The sequence below is a fragment of the Electrophorus electricus genome, chromosome 10 (assembly GCF_041902795.1).
Source record: "Electrophorus electricus isolate QZ-2024a chromosome 10, ASM4190279v1, whole genome shotgun sequence".
Lineage (NCBI taxonomy): Eukaryota > Metazoa > Chordata > Actinopteri > Gymnotiformes > Gymnotidae > Electrophorus > Electrophorus electricus.
This window is the reverse complement of record NC_137506.1, coordinates 27,932,700-27,944,750: the sequence shown is the minus strand read 5'-3', so window position 1 is coordinate 27,944,750 and position 12,051 is coordinate 27,932,700. Positions and strand designations below refer to the sequence as shown.

The 12,051-nt window shown below is 38.2% G+C and overlaps 3 protein-coding genes across 8 annotated transcripts; 1 reads left to right on the top strand and 2 right to left on the bottom strand.

Moving 5' to 3' along the window:
* Positions 1-219: 219 nt before the first annotated feature.
* On the bottom strand, positions 220-2,488 carry rpusd2 (RNA pseudouridine synthase domain containing 2). Its single transcript, XM_027008890.3, has 3 exons — positions 1,826-2,488; positions 1,433-1,729; positions 220-1,110 (listed from the first exon to the last, which is right to left on the bottom strand). The coding sequence occupies exons 1-3, from the start codon at positions 2,414-2,416 to the stop codon at positions 304-306; spliced, it is 1,695 nt and encodes a 564-aa protein (XP_026864691.3). The 5' UTR covers positions 2,417-2,488; the 3' UTR covers positions 220-303.
* Positions 2,489-2,588: 100 nt separating this feature from the next.
* pcmtl (l-isoaspartyl protein carboxyl methyltransferase, like) lies at positions 2,589-8,067 on the bottom strand. Of its 5 annotated transcripts, none has more exons than XM_027008838.3 (9): positions 7,563-8,067; positions 7,131-7,265; positions 6,901-7,005; positions 6,740-6,771; positions 6,424-6,528; positions 6,062-6,182; positions 5,125-5,210; positions 3,463-3,632; positions 2,589-3,033 (listed from the first exon to the last, which is right to left on the bottom strand). In XM_027008838.3, exons 2-9 carry the CDS (start codon positions 7,246-7,248, stop codon positions 3,021-3,023), a joined length of 750 nt encoding a protein of 249 aa, XP_026864639.1. In that variant the 5' UTR covers positions 7,249-7,265; positions 7,563-8,067; the 3' UTR covers positions 2,589-3,020. The 5 variants fall into 5 exon arrangements, with proteins under 5 accessions (XP_026864639.1, XP_026864641.1, XP_026864642.1 ...); XM_027008840.3 differs by having other exon boundaries at positions 2,589-3,030; XM_027008841.3 differs by having other exon boundaries at positions 7,131-7,231.
* Positions 8,068-8,195: 128 nt separating this feature from the next.
* ccdc32 (coiled-coil domain containing 32) lies at positions 8,196-10,693 on the top strand. 2 transcript variants are annotated; one of them, XR_014125730.1, is made up of 5 exons: positions 8,196-8,322; positions 8,559-8,805; positions 8,887-9,040; positions 9,760-9,995; positions 10,421-10,693. XR_014125730.1 is itself a non-coding variant. In XM_027008875.3 (4 exons), exons 1-4 carry the CDS (start codon positions 8,260-8,262, stop codon positions 9,938-9,940), a joined length of 645 nt encoding a protein of 214 aa, XP_026864676.3. In that variant the 5' UTR covers positions 8,196-8,259; the 3' UTR covers positions 9,941-10,693. The 2 variants fall into 2 exon arrangements, 1 of the variants encoding a protein (XP_026864676.3); XM_027008875.3 differs by having other exon boundaries at positions 9,760-10,693.
* The last annotated feature ends 1,358 nt before the right edge of the window (positions 10,694-12,051 follow it).

Genomic DNA, 12,051 nt, shown 5'->3' with positions numbered 1-12,051 from the left:
TAAAGAAATATTTTATATAAGACTAGCCTTTGTTTTGAGAACACAAAGATGTAAAGTTGGTGCAATACAAGAACCTCAAAGTCTGGTACCTGAACATTCATTAGACTTTATTGCTCTGCTCTGCTTCATTCAAGGTGAAGGTTTTGATCTTTTTACTTGAAGATGCAATTTCTAATTAACTGAAGTAAAAATTATAGTTTTAAAAGCACACAAAAGTCCTTAAAAAGAAAACACTCTTTTTATTCTTTTATGATTTCGAGTGTGTAAATATTTATAAAGTTCTGAAGTGATATCAAGAGGATTTCAGTCCTGGACCCAGTTTTCATCAGCCCAGTCGGGCAATCGTGTTGAGTATTCAAAGTCAGGCCCCTTGTAGCGCAATGCGTGCAGGTACATGACAAGTTCCTTCTCTGTAGGGTCAGGCCGAACAATTTTGCACTCCCCACACAAATGATCTCTAACAACCATGGTACAATTTGCACTTCTGGATGACTCCTCAGCGTGAGAATCACTCTTTTCTATCTGAACACTCTTCATTTCTAGTTCCTTACAATTTGAAGAGATGCTGCTGTTTGGTTTAGGCTCCCCTGTTGAAAGTGAAATTACGGGCAGGGTACATAAACCTTCACACTCACCAGTTAAAGATTCAGCCTTGACCTGCATTTCATTGATAACCGAGTCACCACTACCTACAACACTCTTTTCTACTATCACTTCATCTGAAAGATCCAAAAGATGCAAACTCTCCTTTGATCGGTGCTCTTGTAGGAGGCCCTCCAGGAGCTCCTCATCACTCATACCCAGCAGGCCTCCCTTGCCCCTGTCCGGGCCCCATGCAGAAGACCCATAAATCGGGTCATTAAGGATGGGGAAGCCCAGGAATTGGAGATGGACACGGATCTGGTGAGTGCGCCCCGTGAGTGGGAGACAGCGGACCACACTAGAGCGCCCATTGTAGCTGAGCTTTTGGAATACTGTGCAACACTCTTTGCCTTTGGGATGCACCCTGCAGAGACCCACCTTGAAGGACACAACTAGAATGGGCTCCTTGCACACCACCTCACCATCTAGGAACTCTCCCTCCACACGGCAAACGTATTCTTTCTCCAACTGCACAAAACAAAGGAACGAATTTGACGAGGAAGCCTCTATTTCAGATAATCCTTCTCGGTACATTTAAAAAAAAAAAAAGTAAACAAAGGGTATCTAACCAATAAAATCAATTTTCCCAACTGCTTTGATATGTTCTAACTAAAATGGATTCTAGACTAAAAGGATGGTACTTCCAACACTGTACCACTTAACATGCAGTGAGCTAAAGCAGGCAACAAGAATAACAACTTTGAGTTCACATTAATCTCTTGTAATTAAATGCAAGTAGCCTAATGAAGTAGTGGCTAAACAGTGTTGGGGTGGACAGTGTTGGTCTTACCTGTCGATCACGGACCATCTGGTCCAGTTTCTTTGATACCTCCAAAGTGCGGGCAAACAAGAGGACACCTGAAGTGAGGCGATCCAGACGATGCACGGTGTGAAGCCCGCAGAGACCTCTCTCTTTTCCCAGGATAAAGATGACCGTGTTGTGACGGTATCGCCCGCAGGGATGGACAGGCAGTGACGCGGGCTTGTCCACCACTACCACTTTACCATCATCCACCAAAACCTCCAGTGGCCGACCACTCACAGGTGGCTCATGCCGGTGCACTGTGTTCCTCATGAAGTCATTGTTCTTGAGAAATTAATGAAACGCAATACAAAATCATCTTGTTTGCTTGTAGTAATTTTTAAATGCAGGTATGGGAGTTGAATGAGTATACTTCCTTACCTTAAGTGTTATATTTAAGTCATTCACGGGTATTTCATTCAATCGAATACGTCCCACTTTAACTGCTTTCTTATAGTAGTCCAGTGGTTCAGCACGAAATTCAGTAGTAAAAACTTCAAACAGAGTTCTACCAATCCAACGCCCCTTGCAGTAGGTTTTAAAATCAAAATAATAAGGATATACTTTGCGAAGGCCTCCTTCAAAATAGTATGACGTTTCTGCAAAATGTTCTTGGTTGAAACTCACACCTGGGTTGCGTTTTTGCGGAGGGGGAACATATCTCTCCCCATGTTTTAGTTGTTTTCCGTTACTCTTTCGCTTCTTTCGACTATTCACTTGTTCGTCGGTGTCTTGTCCTTTGCGTTTTCCACAGCTTTCCGTGATATCTGTGGCTCTCGTTCCCTGCACGACCACAGCGTCTTCGTTAACTTGTTTCGTTTCCATGATACTGAACCTCGTTTTGCTCTGTACAGCACGCCAGGAAAAACCGCTGCTGACTACTATATATAAATTTCGCCAGTAAGTATTCACTTCCTTCGTATTGGTGTTTACGGTTATTCTGCCCCACCACGGTACACTGGTGCCTGACATACACCCCTTGTTAAGACTTACTTACCAGCCCTTGATAAACACAGGAGTGATAGCCACACCGTTCTTGATGTGTCGCACTTTGATGACATCAGAGACCTTGCAGTAAGCCTGACGAAAATTCAGTAAACTCATATTATGTAGTTCCATTCATTTATCAATTTGGACATAGCACTGCGTAAGCATTTTTTATTCATTAAAAGGCATTATTAATAAAAATTAAATACACAAGTTTTATATAACTTTTGCAGTTAAATGTCACAGCAGTCATAAAGAATACATTAATGCTCTAGGTAGTTATTGATCACCTTTGACTGCTTTACAACTCAAAATAACAAAGAAAGATGTTTAACCTTTTCACCACACCTTTAAAAAGGTCTCAACCATTTTAGAGCAGAAGAGGGAAACCATGTATCATCCATCAATGGTTAAATGTAAACCCTTGTTTTAGTTAATAAACATGAGTTTAGATAAAGCTGAAAATGTGCCTGCCAGGTGCGTCACTAATGTTGCTAATCGGCAAGTAGAGGCGATAAGCCAGCGGTGTCCTAAATGTTAGCTGCACTGCAACACCAAAGCCATCTCCTGCAGGGGCAACCACACTGCATCAGAGTTCACTGCTGGGGAGACAAACAAAACAATGTTCATACACATGCAAATACATGATGAGACAAATTAAAGTTGTTACACTTTTGTGTTGTTAAATTCAGGTTTTATTTTATCTGGATCATTAATTTTTCACTTTCAGCATTACCTGATATTTTCCATACATGAATGTTGTTGAGTACTCAGCAGGGTTTTGGCTTTCATCTAAAGACTAGTTTTGTTCATATATGTTAAAATTAAGTCAAAGGATTTTCAGTGGAGAATGGATAGAGAGAGCACTCTAGGTTAAAATAATCTCTGCACAGTGAACAGCCCTAAAAGTGACAGGGAATGTCATGATTTTCATTCAAAAGCCCTTCTGACGCATGAGCTGAGACTTTATGAATAATATTAAAATTATTTTATCAGTTCACTAATGTGTTTGGGGTCGTTTTGGGACATACCCTGCCCACTGGCGCCGTTTGTCTGTCAGTGGAACGTAGACCACCCCCATGAGGGCTTTCTTGAGGAAGGTGCCATCACTCTGGCGATCATACTGCTCTAGAACCTGGCTCCCACCCTCTGGACCTACAGGCAGAACCAGCCTTCCACCTGGTTTCAACTGGTCAAGAAGCTGTTGATACATGGATTACAATGAGATGTCTACAGGACATGCTAAAAGTTGAGAGTAGTCAACAGGATGCTGCTGAAATCCTTCTGAAATGGAGCTTTTGAAATCTCTGATAAAATGTCAGTATAAATGTGGCCAATATGTGATAAATAAGGACCCCTGTCAATTCCCTGCACCTATAATTGGCTACCCTTCTAACTCACTTGCATTATATATTAGTAATACTCAAACTCAGTTAAAAGGACGCTTCTAAACTTGCAATTGCAGATAATGGGTCTCAATCATGGAACATAAGCAGAACGAATGTATGTGCAAAACATTTTTGAAACCTGTTTTTACCTGAATGTTCACATTCATGAAAGGTCATAGTCATAAGTATGAACAACATTTAGTCCCGAGCCACATATAAAGCATGCGCAATTCCCACACGTTTGTTTTTGGGTTTTTTTTCTGTAAGGCAAACTGACTTCACTGCATGTTCATACAAGCAGTAACTAATAAAATAACCAAATTATAGAAAAAGTGAAAGTCAACCATTAAGCGAACAGGTAACAATGATGTGTCATGGTAGGATACAGATGAGGTTTGATCATCTGAGAAATAAAAAATAAATAATCATAAATGTATACTGCAGGCTTTATATTTTTAGTTTTACCTTGAAAAACTGAGCTCTTGGAGAAAAGATATAAGAGCATACATGTCTTGTGTTAATAACCTTATACTGATAGTCATAAAGGTCCATTTTAAAAGGCGCAATGGTTGTAAAGTCAAAAACAGCACAATTAAATGCAGTCAATGGCCAACTTCTTTGGTTTACAAAGAGGCATATCGCATCGATCACTAAACAAAATGTGTTGGCATTGTATTAATTTGCTAGAACGTCTCCCATTTCTTAGGAACAGACACACCCATGTGAACAATAATGTACCTATTCAATAGACCCCAAACACTAAATTTCACTTGATAATATGTCATTTTTCCTAATATGTCTATCACAAATGTTGAAAGGCCATTATATAGGTTTATTAGTGAGGCTAGTATATTCTTTATATAGTGATTTTTAATTCATAGGCATTATTGTGAATCAGCATGCATGCACTCCCTATTTACTAACAATTGGTATTCATCAGAATAGACATTCTATTAGCAAAACTAGTATTTACACATGTAAATGTGGTGTAAAGTTTTGGGAGTGCCCGTTTTACTCACAGTTTGCTCTTATAGGTACAAAGGTTTCATGAATAAGACCCAGTGTTAGCTAGATACATGTCATACATTTCTAATAATCATTTAGAAAGGACAGTTGGCATTCTACTTAGCTAGTTTGTACATACAACCCAGTAAATATGCACAACACACCAAAAATCTGTTTGATCAAGGCTCAAAACTTTATAAATACAAAAATTAAGCACTTCCTTCTTCTACAAATCCTCTTATGACAAGAAAGTACTACTGTGAATAAGGGTTTTATTTTTTGGTTGGTTTGAGTGCTTACCGCTTTGGGGACCATAGGTGCTGCTGCCCCAACATGAATTGCGTCATAGGGTGCACCATCTGGAAACCCTAACCGGCCATCACCCACTGAGGAAAGGAATAGTCTCAGCATTAGACTTGGACAAGCTTGTGTGTGGTGGCTGATTTATGTAACTATCAACTTTTTGGCTTTTTAGAGACAAATTAAAATGCTACGTACAGACAATAATACATTCAGTGCATTAAAAGAGCAAGTATATCTTAGAACTTTGAACTTGAACTATATCTTTTAAATGCAGAATAAATAAAAAGTGTTATGCTTTGAACATAAACATTCATTTAAAATTATTGGATATTAATTCCAAATTGTTATATTAGGACTTCCAAACTCAGCAAATACTCACCTATTAACCATAAAATGTTTTTTTAGATCAAGGTCCTAAAGTGCGAGTAAAATGCTTGCCATTATTCCTTTTTTAAAAAACAAGAATGGAATTTTAATTTGGGGACACATGTATATCAAGGGGTTTTGACCTGAGCTGTCTTCCATTTTTACAGAGTATTAATTAAGTGTGACTACAGCGATGCATGGAACTGGAAAAAGCACATTGTGCAACACACATGGTAAGAAGCTAACATATGTTAATACCTGATAAATAATGCCTCATGCAAAATCTGTAATCAAAACTGCTCAGAAGGCAGCTCTGCCTTGATAGCAAAATGAACCTAATTGGTAAAAATCTTCCATAGAGCCCTGAAGATCTCTCTTATTCTAACACAGAACTGCTGGAAGATTTGCATTTAACTGAAACAAATTTAGCTGACATGAATAATAAAAGGTGTCAGAAGAGAAGGTTAAATACACAGCAACTGTTCCTTGGGCCTGAGGAGGAGATTGATGCACAAGAAATAATATATATCAATAAGAAATCATATTATTCAGTGCTTTATTCACTCACCAACTAACTTGATCCGTCCAGAGGTCAGCAGATCTGGGTCATCAGCTTGAACATTTTTCACTGAGGCTTGCACTAGTTCTTCTATGTGCTCGATTCCCACTACTTTCCCAGTGGGTCCTACCTGAATACAGAAGATAGAGAAATATAAAACTAATGACTAACAAATATTCTTTCAAGAAAAACCCAGCATCACCATGTTTTTTCTAACTATTAAAGAGTTAAAATGTTTTCCAAGAAAAATCTCATAACCACCATTTCAGATGCTCGTGTACTAAAACAGTAGTTTTAACCATGACAGAATTTACAAAAGTAAGCAGAGTACATATTACACTTTTAAAAGGCAAAAACCTAATGAGGCTTACCATTCTTGCAAAACAGGCAGTGAGATAACCACTCCCTGAACCAACATCCAGTGCTGAGGCTCCTTCAGTTAACTTGTCACTGAGAATCTCCAAAGCATGTGCATGCTACAAAATAATTACACATCATCAGACTCCAAACAAACCTCTTCCATGTTTTGTTACAAAAAATAAATCTCATGCCATGCCCATTACAGCAATGGGCAGTTACTGGATCCTGATTATGCCCTAGCCCAGGAACAAAGTTATCCCTGCTTTTGTACAAACTATGACAAGTAATACAAGCTTGTTCAAATGCCTGTTCATATTCTTTGCTTACCATATGAGGTGCACTGATGGTAGCCTTGTATCCTTTGAAAACAGGAAGAAATCTAATTATTTTGAAAGCTGGTTTTGGTGAAAAATACTATGAAAATTGAAAATACTTTTCAATTATGCTGCTTACTTATTTATTTCTTGCCTCTTAGTTTATAACCTCACCTATAGACTGGGGAGAATCTTCATAAGGGTAGTCCTTGGAATAGATCCTCCTATCAGTGGCAAGCATGGCTTCAAACACTCGATCATTACATATAACTCCATGTTCTGTTAAATAAACAAATGAGTATTTTTACTGCACTGTTAACAGCAGGAATGGGGGATGATGTAATTTAGAGTTGTAGAGAAATTGTCATGATTGTGCTTATTAATACAGTTTATTAGCTACCTACCTTGCAGACGGCTTATAAGTTCTGGATGTGTTCTACCACTGGATATCCATGCCATTGTCCTGGATAGCAGCAAACCCATAGGGACTGCCACTGCAGCCAGCCTGAGCACAGATTGCATTTCCTGAACACGACAACCTGCATATTTTAAATAAATATATAAATTAATAGTTAAGGTTTTACGGGGTGGTGAGTCTACACTCTATACTATATTTTAACTAGGTACAACGGTTTATGACTTGAGTTCGGTATAAACCTGAAACATAATTACATTATAAACAGCTGTGAAAGAAACTTTTTTTAATGCCACGTAGTCAGGTTCGGGGAGATTAAAGTTTAAATTTATTAGGACTTTAATTGAATACCAAAGTGAGTATATAATTATATTCTGTAGAACAGCTTCCTCTAATTTAGTATATTAGCTACTGTGCCTACCTAGACTCCGTTGCACCCCACACTACTAGTTAGTCCGACATTGACATTTGCTTCGTTAGCTCGGTAGGTTAGATAAGTCCAGCAACACTCAGCTGGCTAGGTGACCCAAATCTAAGAGCCAGGAGTTGTATAGCCAGCTAAATGCTTAGAGAATTTTACTGCAATGAAACGTTTGTATGCAAGACGAATATGCACTGAAAATTAGACAGAAAGCCTTTAACTTAAGTATCGATTTTTGCAGGAACCCTTCTATGAGAGGCGTAGCTAGCTACCTTACTATGTACGCACTCCCAAAGACGTCCAATTTTGCAGCAATATAGTAAACTAGCAACAATACACGAATCACGTCGACGTAGCTGCTGGACTCGTCTTTCACATTCGTGTTCCTCACAACACGGCTTTTTGCCCGTTCAATTTGCCTCTTGATGTTGAAAACGCATTATAAAAACGAATGCTAGTTACACAAGACCTCTACAACTACATAACCCAATGCTACGCTCTTGAACATATACGCGGAAGATAAAAGTCTTAACGCGAATTCTGACCCAACCACATTCAAGGATATTTTGACTGATTTGTTTGTTGTCCAATCAAATTGAAGTCCTGCCGGGCTCGCGTATGTGTTGTATTATTTAGCGTGTTTACACAGGAAAGCCTTGCTGCTAAAAAATAGTAATGATGAAGTACACATTTGTTAATGCATGTTCTTAGTCAGCTAGGCACCGTTTCTAACATTCGAGAGCATTCGCTGCTATTGAAGGTAAGACGGCATGCTGCAGTTTAGTTATGTTAAGTTTAGGGTTTTTTCGGATAAGGTTAGTTTTTGCATGTTTGACTGTTGGATATAGACATAGGTAGCGTTAGCTACCTTAGCTAGCCCTAGCTAGCTAGGAAACCATGACTAGCTAGTTATTAAGTCCTGTTGTTTTATCGTGTGTGTTTTAACATTAACCAGATATGTTAGTATTGAGTCTCGCGACTTGTTTCTGCTTTTAGCTTGAATCTAGCAAAGAAATGATTGATGACTCTGAAGGTTTCGAGACGCGATCAAGTGGAGAACTGTGGTCTGAGATATGCTCGAATCTTCCACTGCCAGAGCAGCATGGACCAAATGATGCACAGTTCACAGATTCGTTCCAACCCCTCTCCCAAGAAATCCCACAGACCAACTTCACCTCTTCCAGTATGTCTCTCAGCTCGTGGGAACCAATGGCAGACTCTGAGGTTTACATCGCCAGTTTAGGTAGTTGCCCTTAATACTATAGTTAATACTCTAGTTAGTACTCAGTGTTTCATTCGTTTCATACAAAGTTTGGATTTTCAGAAAACCGTTTGAAGAGAATTAAAGGACAGACGAATGAGGTCACTTCAAGGGAAATGCTGCACTCCTTGTCCCAGGCAAAAAAGGAATGTTGGGACAGGTTTCTTCACGACACCCAGACTTCAGAGCTATTTCAAGAAGGACATGTAGATCAGAGGTGTGTGTGTGTGTGTGTGTGTGTGTATGTATGTGTGTGTGTATGTATGTGTGTGTGTGTGTGTGTGTATGTATGTGTGTGTGTGTGTATGTGTGTGTATGTGTGTGTGTGTGTGTGTGTGTGTGTGTGTGTGTGTGTATGTATGTATGTATGTATGTATGTATGTATGTATGTATGTGTGTGTGTGTGTGTGTGTGTGTGTGTGTGTGTGTGTGTGTGTGTGTGTGTGTTGGAGGGTGGGGGCTCTTTTAAAGTATGTTACCCTGGACCTCAACTTATTGTCTTGGTTAGGAGCATAGGTGGGTGTAATACCTGCTTGGCACCTGCCTATGGCTTCATTTTCTTTATATTTACAGAATGGACTAGTGTGATTAATAGGATGTTCCTATAGCGACTCTTATTTGGTTGCTTATCTGTGTCCATGCATATGTATATTTAAACTTTTATTTTTTATTTATTTATTTTTTTAATTGCATAGTGTGGAAGTTGACCTTTTACTTTTATTCATTGCATATATTCTTCTCATTTACATATATATTTTCATATCATTAAATACTCATATCTTACCTTTTGACAACTTTTCCAGTGGCAATTATGGACTTTGTACTGTATATCAGGCTTGTCTATGGAATTCTGTTAGCTTTTGTCAAAAAATGTGTGCAGGACGACATGGGCTTTGTATGGTAATTAAACATTAAATCTTTCTTCTACCACTGCAGTGCTTTAGAACAGCTAAAACGCTGGCTGTCGCCTGAACGGGTAGCCATCAGCGCGGAGGAGCTGGAGTACCTTCTCCTGCCATCACAGAGCAGGGAGAGAGCTGCCACTTGCCCTTCATCTTGCACTGTCCACCGAGCAGAAGAGCCCGAGGAGAGCGAGAGCTCAAGCCCAGAGAAATAAATTACTCACCACCAACAGGCTGTTATACCCAGCAGACAGTAAATTGAGATTCAATGTGAGAACCCTCTGTTTATAGTGTGCTACTAGATATGACTATGAATCTCTTGAGCAAAAACTAGTTTCTAAATCTTCATCTGTATTTTGAAGAAAAAAAGTAAATCAACATTTCACTTATTGAAAGACATAATTGTTATAATTACCCCTTGCTGTTACACTTGTTTGGCCCTGCAAATTGGTTATTGAGCTCTTAACTTATTGAGCACTTTTTTTTCCTGTTTAAGTTGCCATAACTCATGAACTCTGATTCATGTTTGGAGGGAGATTTCTTACTGACATGTGATACCTTTGTGTCAGATTGGAATGCCATTTGCCCATATAGCTCATCAGGCCATAATGTGAGTCATGTTTGCATTTTGACACTCCTGATAAAGTGATATGTTTCACTTTTTCTTTTTTCTTTTTTTTTTTGTTGTTTTTTAGGGCACAATGAATTAAGGAACATTTGAACAAGCATTCATGCTTGTGTGATCTTTCCCATGAGGTCTTCCTTCTTGTTCACATTCAAATATTTTAGAACCATCATGTCTTAATACACCAACATGCAGACCTGTTAGTCCAATTATAGAGTTACACATAATGAGGTCCGAATGGGTGTGCACGATGTTGTAAACGCTCCGTGATTTATGCTGATTCTATTTGTATTCAGTGTGTAGTTACAAAAGAAAATAAAATGCGGATCTAATTGTTGTCTGACATTTGAGGCGGTATTGTCTTGTCCACTGTCAGCCAGTAGATGTCAGTATTGTTGAATATGTATGAGAGGTATTGTTGGGCTTTCCTGTCCTGATTGGCTAGCCTGTGATGTGTAATTTGCTTTTGTTTGTTTGTTCTGTCTTTTTTGTTACGTCTTGATGGATAAGTTCAGTAGACTTGTTTAAAGTTGTAAGCATAGACGATTTGAGCAAAAATTTATACAGAAGCATATTATGAAGCCCTGCGTAAATTTGAAATATTTAAACCTCAAATGACATTTTAATTCAAAAGGATACGACTACACTTACAACGAATTGACATTAATAGGAAATTTGGTGCATCGTTATACTTGTTGTTTACTGTCCTTTAAGACTACCCATGGGTCGGATTTACAGAAAGTGATTTGAAAGCCATAATTCTAAATATGTAAAGATCAAATACGTTGCTTCTTGCTCACCTCCCAGCTCACTGACGTAGAGCAATGCGAAGGTAGGCTATCCATTTTCAATTCCCTTGTCTCACTTGTGTAGACCGACGTGAAGAGTCGTTTGCGACGAAGGACCTGTTTTCACAGAGGGTTTTGTCGGATTTTAATGAAATACCCTTCAAATGAATACCACTTTGCTTTGTACTGATCTTGTCTTCGTATCACTGAAGATGTAATCAACTCTTCAAAGAAGGTAACTTTTCCGCTTAACCTATATAGAATACATAGAATAGAATACTATGTATTCTAGAATGCACAGAAAACGCAAATAAGTTTGATGTTTATCTCTGACTAGGCTATAATAGACCACTTAATGAAAATCTTAATGTAATCCTAATACTAATGTTATGTGGCCACCTGAACAATCTTACACAGATTATGACAAAATATTTTAACATCTTTAATTTTTCAAACACACAAACACTTGTTCATTGCCTATGAAAATTAATGATATGCTTATCAAACAAAACATTAAACGTTCTTAAAGGTGCACCATTGCCCGTAGAAGTATAAATATATGTATTAATACAAATATTTGAATTAACTATTATTTAATTAAGCAATACTCATTCCAGCAGTTTTTAAAAGGGCTTCTGCATCTTAATTCTAATACTATTATATTACTCTTTGTCATTTTTGAGTATAGCAGGGCTCTCCAACAGCATAATCCTCAGGTCTTTTTTTAATTAGCCACACTCTAAAATGTCATGTGTATTTAACTCCAAAATCAAGAAAGAACCATTTGATAAATGTGCTTAGATTAACAGCTATTATCTGAACAAAGAAATGTTGATTCGGCAGTCATCTTTATGAACCATTTCAACCACTTCTGTAGGAGATGCAGCCTTGAGTAGAATAATTATTCTAACAA